Source organism: Acanthochromis polyacanthus, chromosome 5 (assembly GCF_021347895.1).
Source record: "Acanthochromis polyacanthus isolate Apoly-LR-REF ecotype Palm Island chromosome 5, KAUST_Apoly_ChrSc, whole genome shotgun sequence".
In the NCBI taxonomy this organism is placed as follows: Eukaryota; Metazoa; Chordata; class Actinopteri; family Pomacentridae; genus Acanthochromis; species Acanthochromis polyacanthus.
The window spans coordinates 10,558,142-10,575,715 of NC_067117.1; the positions used below are offsets into that span (position 1 = coordinate 10,558,142).

Here is a 17,574-nt window from a genome sequence, read left to right on the forward strand (position 1 = left end):
CAGGAGTGCGAGAGAGTGAGGGAGGGAGGGAGGGAGAGAGAGAGAAATGTTACTGCTGAGGCGCAGCAAATGAGGGCTGTGGAGAGGGGAGGAGGAGGAGTGAAAAGGGGGCATACTCGCACAGATCTGAAAACAACAGCCCCGTCCTATGCCCAGAGGACAGATGCTGCCATCTACTTACGCTGAGAGTAAAGACGGGGAGAGGAAGGAAGGAGGGAAGACTGACTTCTACCTGATGTAGACGCTGCCCTCACCCCCTCGTCTCCCCTCTCTTTTCGTTCCTCTCATCCACCCAGCCTGTCTGGAGCCGCAGAGGACTGTCAGCCAGTACAGACGAAGCACCAGATCAGAGTGCTGGCAGAGCAAGTGTGCCTACAGCTCTGCTACCTGCTCTACCACCCTGCAGGACTCTCCCTCCAACATGCACATCAAAATGCTCTCGCAGACACACATTCAGGGAACTTTCTCCTGCGCGCACACACTTACATGCTGACAAGCAGGCAGGCACACCCCCTCCCATTATCTGTGCAGCGAGCAGTTCTGCTCATATTTGTGTGAGCAGCGAGGGGCTGCATTTCACTCCTCAGCAGCAGCAGCAACAGCAGCAACAGCAGGACGGGTCCAGAGGAGAGCGGTCATCACCAGAGATCACACACCAGCTTCTACAACTGAAGGCAAGCCTCCCTCCTCCTCCTCTCTTGTTCTTTTTTTCTCTTTCTTTTTCCATTCTCCTCTTTTTTCCCCGTCCTGACGTGACGCAGTGTTGCTGACCTTCCCTTATCATTCCCCCCTCTCGTTTCTCCTCAGCGTGTGCCAGTGGGACAGCCATGGAGGACACCCTCACCTGCAGCCATGCCACCTTCTCCCAGGTGTTTGGACGTCAGGGACAGCTAATGCAAGCCAGTGAGTAGCCTCAATTACACCTCCAGCCTCAAATCACAAATCATTATCCACCTGCATGTCCCGCACGCCAGCGTAACCGATCTCCACCCTGAGCTTTTCTCCACGATCCCATCCTCAGTCGTAATGCCGTTTTAATTGAGCTGATGTTAAGAGGTACAACAAGAGCAGAGTGCCACAGAGAGAATCTGTTTTTGACAACAACTGGGTTCAAGAATAGAAGGATTTCAGAGATATGTGTGTTTGTGGAAAAGGCAAGAACTGTTTCTTCTTTAATAGCTTGTGTGATTTTGTCTGATGCTGTTGAAGTTTTTGAGGCGCAGTTTAGATGCATTAAGTTGCATTTCATTGTTTTTTAAAGAGGCGACTACAAAAGCACATGTTTGTCAGACAGCACTCAGGATGAACTTGGGGCTGTGGCACAGCTGCACTGAGGGTTGTATGTTGGCAAAGAGAGGCACTTTACAGGAACTTAAACACAAGGATTTCTCTGACACAGGCTGTTTAGTTGATTAGTTACTGTTTGTTAATGGATCAGTTCTGAAGGCTTGTTAGCAAACAACATTTCTGCATGTTTTCAGTAGTTCTATTAAATTCTAAAGTAGCAGATCTGGATTTTCACAGGTGTCACATCAATAACAAAGACGCCAGCTGAAATATATTCATAATGCAGGTGCACGGTATTAGCGAGGTTGAGTCTAACAGGCTGTGACGCGTCCAGGGAGGCTCTCAGAGCTCCGAATGATAACTAAATTATTGAAAACTGAATCTATCAAAATTTTCAGGGGCGTAGATACATTGAGCACAACCTTGGAGCGCTACAAATGAAGCATACTCAAGTGATGTCTTATTATGTAATGCACACGGTCAGAATACATATTTCCCCTGAGATGAAAAAAAAAATGCAGAGATTGACTTGTCTCCAGAATGAAAGTGTCAGCTGCATCCTCCCTCATCTGGTCTGGTATCTCTCCTCATGGAGCTGCACTGCGAGAACTTAGTCAATGCCTTTGAAGCCGCTATTCGGCCATAAATGCAAAGTGATTCTTCACACGGTGTTATGAGGGATAATGAGGAGAGTCCAGGCAGATATCAAAATAAAACTGCCTTTAGAGCTGCATCCCATACATTAACTTTGTCACAGCAATTTAAAATCTCCGTGCTTCTCATCATTACCACCTGGAGAGAGAAATGTTGGACTGGAGTTTCAAAGCGAGTGTTACTAAGAAGAACTCAGCAGCTAATAATGGAAACACATCAGTCATTTTTCCTGCGCTGGAAAATTCATGCTGCTCGACACGTGTTTCTTAATTAAGCCGTGTTTCAGAAATTTCATCTTTGGGATTTTGAATCGTGGAGTTATTTAAGAAGATAAAAATGCAAATGCAGTGGATTATTGTTGTCTTTGCTGAAGTTCTTCGCCCCCTCTTTCCACAAGAGCGCCCTTTAATAAATAATGCACTTTATTTGAACGTATCCCTGGGCTTTATACTGCGTTGATAAGAGCATGTTACTGTTAAAGGTTCACAGGGCCCTGATTAGTATTCTGCGTCTACCAGGCAGAATGTTGGAAGCATTTTAGCTAAATGAGTGGTTTTGATCTCACTGGTTTCATGTTTTTATGGAAAGCAGAGGGGGTGACCTTCTCAGGATGTGCGTACAGCACGCACAAAGCACAAGTCAAACATGTAACACAAGCTAGAAATGCTCAAATGTGTGCAGCATTTCTCATATACAGTGGTCTTGTGTTAATGTGCATGCATGCAGGTTTCATGGTGCTTTCTGTGCGACTGGGTCAGTTTGTCTGGAGGGCATCCCAGTATAAAAGGAGGTAAAACAAGAAGAGGGTGTGTCAGCGCTGAATGATTGTATCACATTGCATCATGGCTGACAGCAAAGCCTGTCTAACCTTCAAAATGGAAGCGTGAAAGTTTGAGGAATTTGAGCATTTGTCCAAGAGAGACTACAAAAGTCAAAACACCCACGATATAATTGAATGTCGTTCTTAACCATGTTGACTCCTGACATACTGGCTTTTTGTGACCCATTGCCACAGTTTGCATGCAGAAGTTACATTACAAATGACATTTTTTGTTGGTTTGTTAAGTGAAAAGAAGTGAATACAACCCCTGCAGCAACTGAATATTAACATACCACTTTCTTCAAATGTTATTTTTTGGGCATCTTCCTAGTTTTACTCATTAGAACGTGCAATGAAGGCCAAGAATTTCATTTAGAGACTGTCAGCCGGTGACAGTTCCAGAGCTGATGAATTCTCTGAGTCTTCAAACCTTGTGCTATAGCACTCAACAAGCAAGTGACTGAGGGTCTGAAAATGAAGCTGACTGATGCCCACTGAGCAGGGGAAGGCTATAAAAAGATATCAAAGCACTTTCAGCTTGCACAGTTCCACCGTCTGAAATGACATTAAGAGATGTGAAAGTCAAAACAAGATCTAAAAGAGCAAGAAAACTTTCTGAGAAAATAAGTGTGCGTGTCTGCTAGCAGGAATAGGTAAAGCAAAGCTCCAGCGTGACTGCAAATGAGCTGTAGGAAGGTTTAGCTGACAGAGGAGTGGCGTCGTATTGTTCCACTGGGCGGTGATGATGTACCAACACGTGGAAGAGTTCTCAGAATGAAACCAAAATGAACTTCTGCCCTCTGCAAAGCCACTTTTAATTCAGGCTTTTTTTGGAAATTGTACTGTGAATGGAAAATGTTAAAAGTGAGCTCTTGGAGAAATGGAGAAAATGGCAGCAGCATTTGATAAAAAGTGACTCTCAAGCAGGAGAGTGGAAATTTTCTGCCGTTTTGTTGTGTGGCAGCTAGTACGGCAAAAACAGGGATAGAAGATTCAACAATTATCTGCAAATTCTGGTCTCAAATGCTGTCTGTCCCCTGACCTGAACATCTCTGAGAGTCTGTGGTGATGGTGCTCAGTACATTCTAAACTTTAAAGTTCATTAACTGCAGCGCTCAAACATTTCAAGGAAAGTCATTTTAAATATCCGCTTAATGAGCTGTGTTTCATTCTGTACACTTCATAAATCAACAAAATGTATCATTTAGCCAGAGGTGGGCAAATATTTGCATACACTTACCTTTATTTGATTGCTTTGTAGAATCCTGAAGAGGCAGAACTCTACAATCTTCTGCAATAGCACCTATTAGAAAAATGTTGTGTACAGCAGAAATATCCTGTTTTTTTCTTCCTTTTTGTTTCTTTTCTCAGTTTCATTCAGCTCATTGTGTCTGTTTGTTTGATCGCAGAGCCTCATGAGGGTTCGGTGCGATGTGTGTAAACTGTCTGCCTCATGCAAATTCTGTTTGATCGGGCCACAATGAATGGGTTAATTGTCAGAGTGGATGCACAAGCAGGAGGGGCTGATCTAACAGATATGCAAATCTGAGTTCCAGGCTCCTGTTGTGTTTTGATGTATTTAGCTGAAATTTGCTGTTTTTCTAAGTGACTTTTTTTTTTTTTTACACAAACATCTTGTGAGAAAATGGAGTTAGAACAGAGCACAAGAGCTGTTAGTACACAAGTGCAGCAGCTTTTTAGAGTTAGTTCTATCATTTGCAGCGTTTACAAGATAAAATCCTTCCTCCTCTGCAGAGCACTTCGTGTACTCAGACAAAATATGTGAAGCAAATCTGGAGCAAGATTGTCCTTTTTGTCCTAACAGCATTTTGCAGGTACAGCTGTAATTTTGTCCTGAGTAAATAGCAAATAAAGCTTCTGTTTGTCAGAGCTGCATGCATTATTTACTACATTTTGGCAGTTTTTTTTCTTGTAATGCCTCCTCACCCTCCTCTTTGTCTTTGCTTTTAATTTTACCAACATTTTGTCCTACTTTTCGCTCTCAAACTGCTTGCGGCAACAGAAAGTTCACGAGGCTTAACACCTACATGGAAAAAGCCTCGCTGCATTTGCACAAATCTCTGCAAGCTTAGGCTCTGCACCTCCTTGCCCAAATGGCCGGGGCCTGACAGTGCAGCGGTTTCAGTCACCTTTCTGCTCCACTGGACCAAAGTGCTGTGAGGACAGGCGCACTGTAAGGTTGCCTGCAGTGGAGCCCACAGAGGCCTATAACTCTGGATGTCTTTATTCTCCCTCTCGTGTTGAACCATCCTCACGTCGCCGCTAAGCAGTGGGGTCGGTCAAGGTGCTGGCTTATAGCCAATGTTCTCATCCCCGTTAGATTCCAGGATTGCTGGCCATCGACCCTAATAGTAATATAATTCATACAGAAACACTCTTTTAAGTGCTTCTCTGACTGAGTCACTTTAAGTGCAGGTGTGTACTAAAACTAATCCCATAAGAGCAAAATGAATTTTTGCCAGATAAATAAAAATTTCCTCCATTTTTCCCCTACACTCCATAAACCCTCAGTGAGATGTATTAAATATGCAAACAAAGTATATGACCACTGTTCAATTTGCCTAATACGACCCTCACAATGGTTTATCTACTCTCACTTACATTATTGATCCTACTTTCGCCCTGGGTTTCCCTGGCAGCACTGAAAATCACTTCCTCCAAGTCAATACAAGCCTTAGATCTTCCTTCGTCTTCTTATCCTCGTATTGGATTTGAGAACCTCTATGGAGCCGAGAGCAGACGACCACACGTCTTTCAGTCAGTGTATCCACACAAAGCTGGGACAGCCTCAGGCCAGTCAGACAACCGGCTTAATTCTGGATAAACTGCAGTCAATATTAACTGAAAATTCAATCATTAGTTGGTCAAATTCAATTAGATTTACAGACTGTATGACACTGTGCTGAACTCCAACTGCGTTTTTGTGTATAGCTGCATGTATTTAGTTGTACTTGGCAAGCAGCATGGTGGTTGTTAATAATGTCTCCTCACAACAAGAGGATTCAGGCTTCAGTCCTGCTGGTTTCTGTGTGGAGTTTGCGTGTTCTTCCTTCTGCAGTCCAAACACATTCATGGCAGGTTACCTGGTGATTCTAGTTTCTTGTAAGCGTGATAGACAAACACCCTGCGTCCTGAGTTTGGATAAGCTCCCCCTGCAGCCCTCTGCAGGCTGAAGTTGTTACAGCTAGATGGACAGATGGATGGATGGGTGAGTGGTTAGTTGCAGATGCTCCTTCAGGCAGGTAGAGATCACATGTCTTCATTAGCACACTTTCCCTCAGGATGATCGATAAACCAATGGGAGTTCACTGACTGCTGTGTTTGCTCTGAGAATCAACTTGTCTGGTCTCTGACAGGAGATCAACATGTTCTACTTGACTGACAGGACTCTTGTCCCTGAATGGAGATACTGTTTTTAAGAGATACTGAACTTAATTGAGTCTCGACCTCACTGCATGAAAAGACAGATTCTCAGCTTGAGTGGTATGAGGTGACATTCTGAGTATACTTTATAGTGTTTTGTTAACTTTTTGGCATTTCGCCTTTGTTTGAAAGCTGACTCTGGTGATGTTTACATAGGAGTCACAACTCGGAGTCTACAGCAATGCTAGAGGCTCTGTCAGGTTGTACTTTGGCACAGTGGTGCTTGGAGCTAAGTGCTAGCATCAGCATTCTAAAGCAGGCACATTGACAGTGCAGCAAGCTGGTGTTTTGCAGGTATAATATTTACCATGTTCACATCATAGTTAGCAGGATAACATTTACTAATTGAAACACAAAGTGCATTAAAGGCTGTCGGAAGCTTCAGTAGCTCAGCAAGGTTTTATGTCAAAAACCAAACAAGTGTTGAGCAGAACCATAACTGTGAACCTCATGAAGAAGAAAACCATGAATTTATGTACCATTTTTTTAAATTTATTTTTTTATGCAACTTTATTTGGCAGTCATAGTGAGAGGAAGACAGGAAAGTGGGGAGAAGAATGGGTTAGTGACCTCCCGCAAAGGACCATGGGCAGGAATTGTTGACCGTTGAGGGAACCCATGACCGCTGCATGGGGTCTGTAGCTCCAGTTTATGGGTTGCCCGCTCAACCTGTTGAGATATGCCCCTTGTGCACTAAATTTTGAGCCAGTCTGTCCTGTTGAGATAATTCACTGGACAGGTAAAAACTTTGATGTGCTTGTCGTCTGGGGAAAATTATCATTGCACAAAATATATCAGAAGATTCGCAATAACAGGTTTGCATTCCATGATTGTGCACCATATTATCTGAGTGATTACTGGTTTTGTTTTCACATAACAGAAGGTGAAGATAAAGAACAATATGTACTGTGAGACTACGATCGAAAATTCAGCTTGGAAATATTACATGAAGACGATGGGAGAAAAGGTGTAGAATTTTTTAGAAGATTTTCTGTCAGGTACTGCCTTCCAAAGTTAAGAGGAAACTTTAAGTCTCAGCACACCGCATATAGTTATGCATGATTTATATGCTTTATACTTCCGAAAAGGCAGCACAACATAGTCCTTCACTTTACTGTGCAAAACTAATTTCCACCCGGCGCTTGCTGCATTCTTCGCTGCTACACAAACAAACTATTTATTGCCACAGCGCCACGAAACGCTTAATGTGTCTCCTGGATCTTCTGGACGAAGCACGTTGCTGTCTTTTTTTTAAGCATTTCATCCATTGCAGCATTGTTTTAAAGGATTGTAGTAGTTTCTCGCACTTTTAAATTGCCGTGCCTCTCGCTGCTCCTCTTTTTTCTTAATCTCCTCTGTCTTTTCCCTATCTCTTTTGCACACATACACACACACACACACACGTACTTGTAGGAAAGTGAGGTTATTGCAAAAATTTTAAGTGGATGCACATAAGCTGAGTACTGTGCGCTCAGCGAACACATCTCTCGGATTTAATAGTCACTCATCTCCACCACTTTAAAGCAGCTAAATTTGTCACTGCTCGATCTGCAGTGTGCACACACTGAGCTGCCGGGAGAGTGCTGAAGGTATGAACAACGGCAGATTTCACAGGGAGGCTAATCCCACTCATCTTGTCGACTGTATGATGACTGTGTGTGTGTGTGTGTCTGTGTGGGTTTGTGTCAACATGTGTTGCGACTCCACGTCCGTACTGTAAGTTTGAGTAAATATTCAGGCTTCTAACTGAGTAAACACACACATATTACATTAAAGTGCTGGGCAGAAATAACAAAACACTGGCACTGTGGAGGTGAAAAATGATCCTAATGAATTCAAACACCTCTAGAGCAGCTTCCAGTGTGCTGTTTCTTGTCCCTGCCGTGTTTCCTGCGTCATTGAACCCTCTGCCTGAGTGCTGACTCTGCATATCTGCCTCACCGGGCCCAGCACTTCTGGCCTCTTTTTTCCCCCTCCTCCCTTCCCTTAGTTCCACTTAGCTATTCCCCAAAAACATCAGCGTTCGTCTCACAGTCTTGTCACAATCCGTCATGGAGCAGGAGAAGAAACACAAAGTGAGGAGGAGAAGAGGGATGCTGGGACAAGATCAGTCAACACCTACAGCATAGAACTCAAAGTGAGAACTTACAGAGAAAACTATATTTCAAGAATGAATTCAAGGTCTGATTTGCAAAACTGTCACCATACTGCAGCTACCGGAGTACCTGAGCTGCAGAATGTTTAAGCCTTGTTATAGAGCACAGCATGATTGTTAATACTAGCCGATTCTGTCAGACCACAGCTCTGTATTGCAGAAAAGTGTTCTAAGGAAAAATGTGGAGTGCTTGGAGACTGAATAAATATGCATCACTAGTTAGTGCAGGCGCTCCCGTGGTGATGAAATATAGCCTATTCTCCCGGGTGCGTCTCTTTTACATGCAGGGCACGCAGTTCAGGGCCGGGACTGACAGTGCACAGTGTGTGTACGTCTCTGTTAACAGGAGAGATTTCACTGGGTTGATTCCCTGCCCATGACCAGAAAAATTTGACAACTGTGGAGGCATTTCTCTAGTTGAAGTTGAGCCTTTTGTTTTCATTAAACATGTCTCCCTGTGTTTTTTTGTGTGTGTGTGTGTCGTCCGTAACAGTTGTTTCAATAAATTAGAGAGAAGAAAAAGCAGCAAACGTTTGGCTAAAGTACACAAAGTTCAGTGATGTTTTGACAGTGTACGAGCTAATGAGCAGAGCTGTGTTTGAACCTACGCGCTGTAAATCAGATATGCTTGTGAGCCGAGCTGCTCGACTGTACATGGGCTCTGCCACCAATTTATACCGCAAAGGGAGGAATATATTTAATGCCAAGAGTTTCCTAAGATGTCTGCAGAGTGTAAGAAAGGAGCTGGGTTTAATTTAAGTCACTTGATCACAAGAGAGTAGAAACAACCGGAGCTGGTGATAAGCAACTCTTAATAAGTAAAAGCTTCATAGTGAAGCCGCTGAGGCGACGCCATCCTTCTGGAAGGACAAAGTTTATAAGGAGGCTGTGAAATGTGTGCGGATGAGAGTGTCTCTGTGTCAACATGTGTGAACCAGCCACTCAGTGCCTGCTTTGTTCAGTACACATGCCCCTGGATAATGCGCCTTAATACGGGCAGTGCGTCACATCGCATCCCATTAGCTGCTAGTTTTGTTGACGGATTTGTTACCGACACCTCCACAGTCTCACTGAGGTCCCATGTCAGACACTTAATGCTCTTAGAAAGGTCTTGGCTGATTTCTTTACTGCTGCGAGGATGCCTTTTCAAACCTGTTGTACCTCATACCTCAGTATGCCTCAGACTGATGCAGCTAACGTAAAGCATTCAGAGAGCGTTGCTGTGAATGACAGAATCGTTTGTGCTCATTTGACCAAACACATTGCAGCTGTGATTCCCCTCCTAACGCTCACAGGCATTGACTTTGCCTTTAGCCATCAGCACACAACCCAGCACAAAAACGGCCTCCATTTACCAACTTAAATGCACTCTTGAGTGAAAAAAAACTGTATTATTCATTAGTAAGATTATAAATACAGTAAGTAATAAACCCGACGAATTAGACTATTATTTTTTTTAACTGAATGCTAACTAAAGCAAAGCCGTGTTGCCAGTGGAGTAAAGCTTTGTGTAGTTGGCAGGAAAAAATAAGCAAAGCATTTAATGGAACCAGACTTTCAAGTTTAAGGAGTCAGACTGAGGCCTGGCAATTAGCACTGTGATAATTGAATCTTTAGAAGTCAAAGGATTCATGTGAAGCTCAGCCTTTCCTCAGAATTTATTTAGATTTCTCCTTTCCTGCTAAATAAATAAATGTGTCCTTTGGGAAGAGCTCTTTCAGTACGAGTTTTCAATTAGAAATCTTCTGCACTCTTTCACGTCCATTAGTGTCTAGTCTCAGCTTTTGGTGTGACTGCACCTGTAAAATGATGCCAAAGACCATCTCTTGTATTTTTTCTATTGTGCATACGCTATATCAAATACATTTACTAGTGGTGAAACTAAAGGTTTGTTTTTATTATTGTTTCCAATACCAAAAAATAATGAGAGGAAATGTCCATTACATTCCCTTGGGATTGTTTCGTCTGACCGGCGCAGTGTATTTAGTTTGCAGGGATAGAAAATAGGTAAGCAGAAAATTCTCGCATTTAATAGGCTCAAACTATCACATTTCTTTGGTCATTCTTGCTTGAAAAATGACAAATGACGTGTAAATTTTGATCAGAACAGTTTCATATTTATTTCCTGTCATAGCTCTATGTAGTGCTGTTTATTCAAATGGAAAACAAAACTGTCTATCACAGCAGCATAGTGTGAAAAACAAACAGTATCAGTAGAGACAAACAGCCTTATAAATTAAAACGAACCAAGCCGATGCATAAAACTGGTGCACAAATGCAGAAAAATGAATGTAGGCAAACATAAGTGACCTTTGTAGCACAGTTAGCTCCACTGATTTTGTGTGAAGTCCCTTCTTATGAATCTTTTATGCTATTTTGTCCAACCTCTGTGTGCAGCTTGTATCAAACACACTGAACGGACGGAGCTGAGATCAGAGATGTTGGACAGATACTATAGATCAGAGGCGCTGGCTCCGTTCACAGCCGCATCAGACCAGCAATTATGTCAAGTGGCTTCTGCATCACAACTCTGATGTCATTTGGGTCCAGAGCTGTCCTCCACAGACATTCACTTGGAGAGGCATGCTCAGCATCATTAAACAGCGCTCAGCTCTCTCCTCTCCAGGCTCACGAGTAGCAGCCATGTGAATATGGAGAGTGAGCACGGTTTGGAGTGTTTGATGTGAGAGGGAAGTGAAAAAGCCCACAAAATGTGTTGGAAACAGTTTTCTCCACACAGGAATGTCTAACTTGGTAATGTGTTCAGTTGAAGTGCCTTTGAACTCACAGAGTTGTTTACCTGCAATGAAACGTGTTAATGAATGATAGTGGTAATACCTGCGGTCGGAACTCAGAGTGGCTCGTCTACTGTTAGAGACCTGCTCTGAAATTGAATTTCTGAGCATCAAAGTGGTTGATAATGGTAATGGATTCGGAGCCGTCACCCCATATTAGAGCAAATTTGAAGTTCAGCTATTTAATCCCCCATCTGTCTTATTTCAAGTTTGTGAGTTGTGTGCTACCTGCCATTGTGCTGCGGCTCTGACCCACTTTCAAGTGAAAGACGGGTTCAGAAACTCTCACAAACAGTCCTAATTGGCTGCGGCCCTGTCACTGGTGCCGCCTGTAGCCCCGGCTTTCGAAAGGCACTCCGGCATGCAGCCTCTGGATTTTGAAATGTCATGTTTGAGCTCACACAGGTCGGCTGTAACAAGCAGTGTTTACCCTGACTCTAAGAAGACGAGAGGATCCTGATTTCCTCTCCTTATCTCAGCCGATGCAGAGAGGTTTCTTCTCTCTGTCTGCCAGTTGTATCTTCAAAGTTTCTCCTTAAGCTCATTTTCATGCTTTGAAACTGCCGTTGAAAACAGCTATTAGCGATGCACCTTGCTTTCCTCGGTCCATTTTCTGCCGTATGTTTTTTATTCCTGTGGATAACCAGCCAAGTGGTGACATTGTGTCGTAATATGTGGAGCACATCGCTGGCAGGAACTCTCTAAAATTTCACTGGCGAAATCTAGATGGAGGATTTTACCGTGTAAGTGGAAAAGGTGTCACTTTCTCCAACAATAACTCTTTAAAGAACACAATGCAAATGAAGAGATGTGTGAAAGTTTGCCTTCCTGTGCATCTGCTGCTGCGGCTGTCATTTATACAGTCTTTCTCCACCTACACATCTCAGTGCAACATGTTTGCACCTGTTCTTATCAAACACATTTGTGGAAGGATTTGAAGTTTCTAACTGATGTACAAGTAGAAGAGGTAGATTGCAGGAACACAGGAACTTCAAGAGTGCACAGAACGTCAGCAAAGGATCGTTATATAAGAGAACCTGAGGGAGGATGTTTTTTCTTCCTTTTTTATACAGCTGGTAAAGGATTTCTGCTGTCTTTACCTTCTCTTGCTCTGTAATTGAATCTGGCTATTATTAAAGACTTTCTGTGGGTACTAACATTAACCTCAAGATTAAAAACACTTTAATAGTCCATTGACTGACCTCTAACCTTTGAACAAGTGTACGGTTACTCGCTCTTTTTGCCATTACACAGAACATTGCACCTGATATCAGTGAGTGCTGTTCCTTATCTGTAAATTAATTGCCTGTGTGTGAACCTCCGTCTTGGCTGAGTGGAGGAATTTTTTGTTCGAGTCACAATCCTTCGAGTGGTTTCATCAGGTGTTGAAGAGGAGGCCTTAGGCAGATTATCAAAGGGCCATCGGAGGCTTTTATGTTCAGCTGACGGTTCAACACTCCCCCCGAGATTTGTGTTTTCTTAAGTCTTTGACTCAAAGGAAGAAAAGAGAAAGCAATTGCTCACTGTTGATCTCTCGTACTTCTCACTAGGTGGCACACTGATCAAAGTTATGCAAAAATCAGTAGAGGGCACTTTGCCCCTTTTAAGCCACCGAGGAGGGAGCTTTCTGTGTAATTAAAATAAAGTTATGTTTTATTTATGTATCAGACTCGGAGAGAGCAGAGATGACATTTTTCTCATGATAATTCCTGCTATTATTGGGAAATAATTACGTTTTATTAGTGAAAGTGCAACATGTAGATGTTTCCTACACATGAAATGTTAATTTGATAGGCTAGAATTAATTATTTAACACATTTTGCCTTTTAAATGTGTGATGATTTGGATTCATGTCCCCAAGTAACTTCACAGCCTTGCTTGTTTTAGGCTGCAGATGTTTAGAAGGATATAAAGTCAAGCTCGAAATTCTGACGTAAAGTTATTTTTAAATGTAAGTAGAAGCTGAACTATTTTTTCCACAGTGATAATTATTATCTTTTGCAGAACACGTGTCAAGTCCAATCAAAAAATACTTGCTGGTTGAAAAAATAACTTTAAGTCAAAATTTGCTAGGAGTATGAATAATTTCAGGATTGCCTATATATATATATATATATACATACATACACACACACACAGGGTATGGAAAGTATTCAGACCCCTTGAAATTTTTCACTCTCTGTGTCATTGCAGCCATTTGCCAAAATCAAAAAAGTTCATTTTATTTCTCGTTAATGTACACCCAGCACCCCATCTTGGCAGAAAAAAACAGAAATGTAGAAATTTTTGCAAATTTATTAAAAAGAAAAACTGAAATATCACATGGTCATTCAGACCTTGTGCTCAGTATTGAGTAGAAGCACCCTTTTCACCTAGTACAGCCATGAGTCTTCTTGGGAATGACGCAACAAGTTTTTCACACCTGGATTTGGGGATCCTCTGCCATTCTTCCTTGCAGATCCTCTCCAGTTGTGTCAGGTTGGATGGTGAACGTTGGTGGACAGACATTTTGAGGTCTCTCCAGAGATGCTCAATTGGGTTTAGGTCAGGGCTCTGGCTGGGCCAGTCGAGAACGGTCACAGAGTTGTTCTGAAGCCACTCCTTTGTTATTTTAGCTGTGTGCTTAGGGTCATTGTCCTGTTGAAAGGTGAACCTTCGGCCCAGTCTGAGGTCCTGAGCACTCTGGAAGAGGTTTTCCTCCAGGATATCTCTGTACTTGGCCGCATTCATCCTTCCTTCAATTGCAACCAGTCGTCTTGTCCCTGTAGCTGAAAAACACCCACAACATGATGCTCCCACCACCATGTTTCACTGTAGGGATTGTATTGGGCAGGTGATGAGCAGTGCCTGGTTTTCTCCACACATGCCGCTTAGAATTTACACCAAGAAGTTCAATCTTGGTCTCATCAGACCAGAGAATCTTATTTCTCATAGTCTGGGAGTCCTTCATGTGTTTTTTGGTAAACTCTATGTGGGCTTTCATGTGTCTTACACTGAGGAGAGGCTTCCGTCGGGCCACTCTGCCATAAAGCCCCGACTGGTGGAGGGCTGCAGTGATAGTTGACTTTGTGGAACTTTCTCCTATCTCTCGACTGCATCTCTGGAGCTCAGCCACAGTGATCTTTGGGTTCTTCTTTACCTCTCTCACCAAGGCTCTTCTCCCACCATTGCTCAGTTTGGCTGGACAGCCAGGTTTAGGAAGAGTTGTAGTCGTCCCAAACTTCTTCCATTTGAGGATTATGGAGGCCACTGTGCTCTTAGGAACCTTGAGTGCTGCAGAAATTCTTTTGTAACCTTGGCCAGATCTGTGCCTTGCCACAATTCTGTCTCTGAGCTCATTGGGCAGTTCCTTTGACCTCATGATTCTCATTTGCTCTGACATGCACTGTGAGCTGTAAGGTCTTATATAGACAGGTGTGTGCCTTTCCTAATCAAGTCCAATCAGTTTAATTAAACACAGCTGGACTTCAATAAAGAAGCAGAACCATCTCGAGGAGGATCAGAAGAAATGGACAGCATGTGAGTTAAATATGAATGTCGCTGCAAAGGGTCTGAATACTTCTGACCATGTGATATTTAAGTTTTTCTTTTTTAATACATTTGCAAAAATTTCTACATTTCTTTTTTTCTGTCAAGATGGGGTGCTGAGTGTACATTAATGAGAAATAAAATGAACTTTTTTGATTTTGGAAAATGGCTGCAATGACAGAGTAAAAAATTTCAAGGGGTCTGAATACTCTCCGTACCCACTGTATGTATGTATATATATATATATATGTACTTTATACATATACATATATATATGTGTACACGGATTTGTCACAACTTCTTGAAAAAGAAACTTTTCAGGCTGCTGTCAGTGAGACAGCCAAGAGAGGATGTTCTCATTCCTTTGTCTGGAGCTGGAGCATGCTTCAAAGCCACCAGGTGGTGGCAATGTTGCTGTGGGCAAAATGAAATCCCTCCTGCAGTTTCTGCTTCCACATTGGAGCTTCATGCTTTAATGTAGAACCAGTTGTCACAGTGTGATTCAGTTTGCTCCATCCTAAAGTGCTGGAAATGGGTTCACCTCATCTGACTATTTATGACCTCTCTGGCAAAAAAAACCCTTACACCACTTGCCGTACATTTGTAGATTAGAGACTTGTGCAGACGTGCCTTTTTGAAAAGTTATTGGGAGTAAAACCTTCAGCATTAATGTCCTGAGCTGAGAGAAGTGTTTGATCTGTTAGCTGGTATTTTCAGACATGCAAATCAGACATTGCATCATAATCTAAAGGATTTCATGTGAGAAGTAGTCTGATCTTCATAGTTTGACCAAAAGCGTGACATCGCTGTCCACTGATGTTTTGTTTTTCACAGTTTGTGTTCCATTATAGGTGAAATCATAAAGGGGTGTTAATTTACACCTGGAGATCAGTTACTCTTCTTGATGCTCAGCCTGAAAGACTAAGCTGCACAGGCTCTTTTGTGCGTCTGCAGAGAGTTTTCTAAAGTCTGACAAAATCACCTTGATGATGTCATCTTGAGACTTCACAAGTATTTTTTTGGGCATTTTATGCCTTTTTAACAGAGCCAGACAGCAGAGAAGTGACAGAAAGCCAGGGGAGAGAGAGATTTGGAATGACATGCAGCAAAGCTCCCCTTCTGGGCTTGAACCAGAAATATTACGGTTCACGGTTGGTGTCTGAAACGCCCCGAGACTACAAATTATTACCAGAAAGTCTGATTCTAAAAACGAGAGGTGTGGAAAGATGGGGAGCATTCATGGGCCTTAATGAAATATGCTGTGGAGCTGCATTATAGGAAATGTAGGATTGAAGGATTTTGGAGCTTGACTGATCGTATGAACTAAAACTCAGGAGATCTATTGGTCTCCACTGTTTTGATTTTAATGTCTTCTTCTGTCTGGTTTGCACAAATCCCTCAACCTTATGTGAGTTTAATACAAAAAACACTCTAATATGCTTCAACATACATTGCCAGGTTTTAGTCCTGCGCAGAGACCTGACCCTCAACCACATCCTACACCTTTAAGATAACTTACAGTGAGTCAAATCTTATCAACAAATATTAGTAAATAATATCACTATTGCACTTGTGGCTGAAGGGCAGCAAAATTTTTGCCCACGAGTGTGATTACAAGTGGGTGTGATATCAAGAGGTATTAAAACTTCTGGACAAACTGTGCATCTCAACATTTTAAGGATTAGATTTTGGTATCACATTTGTATTTATTGCTTCTAAACTACTGCAGGCAGCCTTCAGAAGTTGTTACATTACATGATGCCCAGTGGTAGTTTGAATTTTATACCTAAATGGTCAGTGGTGTTCCCACTGAGCTGTTTTAAATTACATATAGGTCTTTTAATGAATGTGCTCCAGCATTGTAAGAATAGACTGAATAAATTACTCCTGTGGCTATACATAAATAAACCTAAAACAGCAAGGTAATTGAATCCTTAATTTGGCCAGCAAAACACTTTTTGGATGTATGCAGACTTATTTTAAAAGTGTGAGTTCTCCAGAAGGATTGTTTTTTTTTAAACATTTCAGTAAGATGTATCCTAGTGAAACTGCAGTGTGGAGCATTTGCAGGGAGAACTGGAAACTTTTTCTGCCCCGCAGGCCTCATTGTGAAGATGTTTTCCTCCAGGCTGCCCTGGAGGTCTTTGCTGTTTTACCTTTAACAGATCTCACTTGTTAATAAAGGGAATAGTGGACAGTGAAATTAAGAGAGAAAATGAGTTCAGTTTCTTAGCAGCTGTATGTCAGATCTTAAAGTCAGCACAATCCTTCAAGCAGCACACAGTCAACAGTTTTATTAACTTCTTTCAGAGATTAACATTTTCAGTTTGAATTCAAGTGTTTTCAAAAGTTTACATTTTCCAGATATCCAATGATCAACCATACCATTAACACTACCTGGCTAATATGGTAACACAAACGAAACCACAACAGCTCTGACCCACTGGGGCACAAACCTGTGACCTCTGTTGGTGTCGAGTTGTAGGCTAGTATGACTATTTTTTATGATGTTCCTTTATTTTAGTGTTTGTTGATTTTATATGTATAGTGTCTTTGAGTGTTTTGAAAAGCACTATACAAATAAAATGTATCATTATTGTTGTTATTTATTATTAGGACGCTGGTAGCAGATAGTCCAGGTCCTGTAGGTTTTCGGTGGGGCCTCAGTAGATGAGGCTTGCTCTGGTGCATCGGATGCTTGATTGGGACTTTGGGCTTTTTTGTTACTCAGACTGTTCTTGAACAGTTGTGGGAGAAATTCTGCTGGAGGAGAATGTTGCTGTTGCTGCAGTCAGGTATGCTTGGTCTGCAGCAGTGTTTGGGTACTCTACCAGTCAAAGGTTTGGACACACCTTCTCATTCAATGGCTTTTATTTAAATATATTCTAGAT

At 42.2% G+C, this 17,574-nt stretch overlaps 1 protein-coding gene across 2 annotated transcripts in view; it reads left to right on the top strand.

Moving 5' to 3' along the window:
* Positions 1 to 100: 100 nt before the first annotated feature.
* The window catches only part of kaznb (kazrin, periplakin interacting protein b), a 124,825-nt gene continuing 107,351 nt past the window's right edge, over positions 101 to 17,574 (top strand). The window contains exons 1-2 of one of the 2 annotated variants that reach the window (XM_051948401.1): positions 101 to 674; positions 808 to 903. In XM_051948401.1, the coding sequence (XP_051804361.1) occupies positions 828 to 903 (76 nt within the window). In that variant the 5' untranslated portion in view covers positions 101 to 674; positions 808 to 827. The remainder of the gene's footprint in view (positions 675 to 807; positions 904 to 17,574) is intronic. The other variant, XM_051948400.1, reaches the window with a different exon arrangement.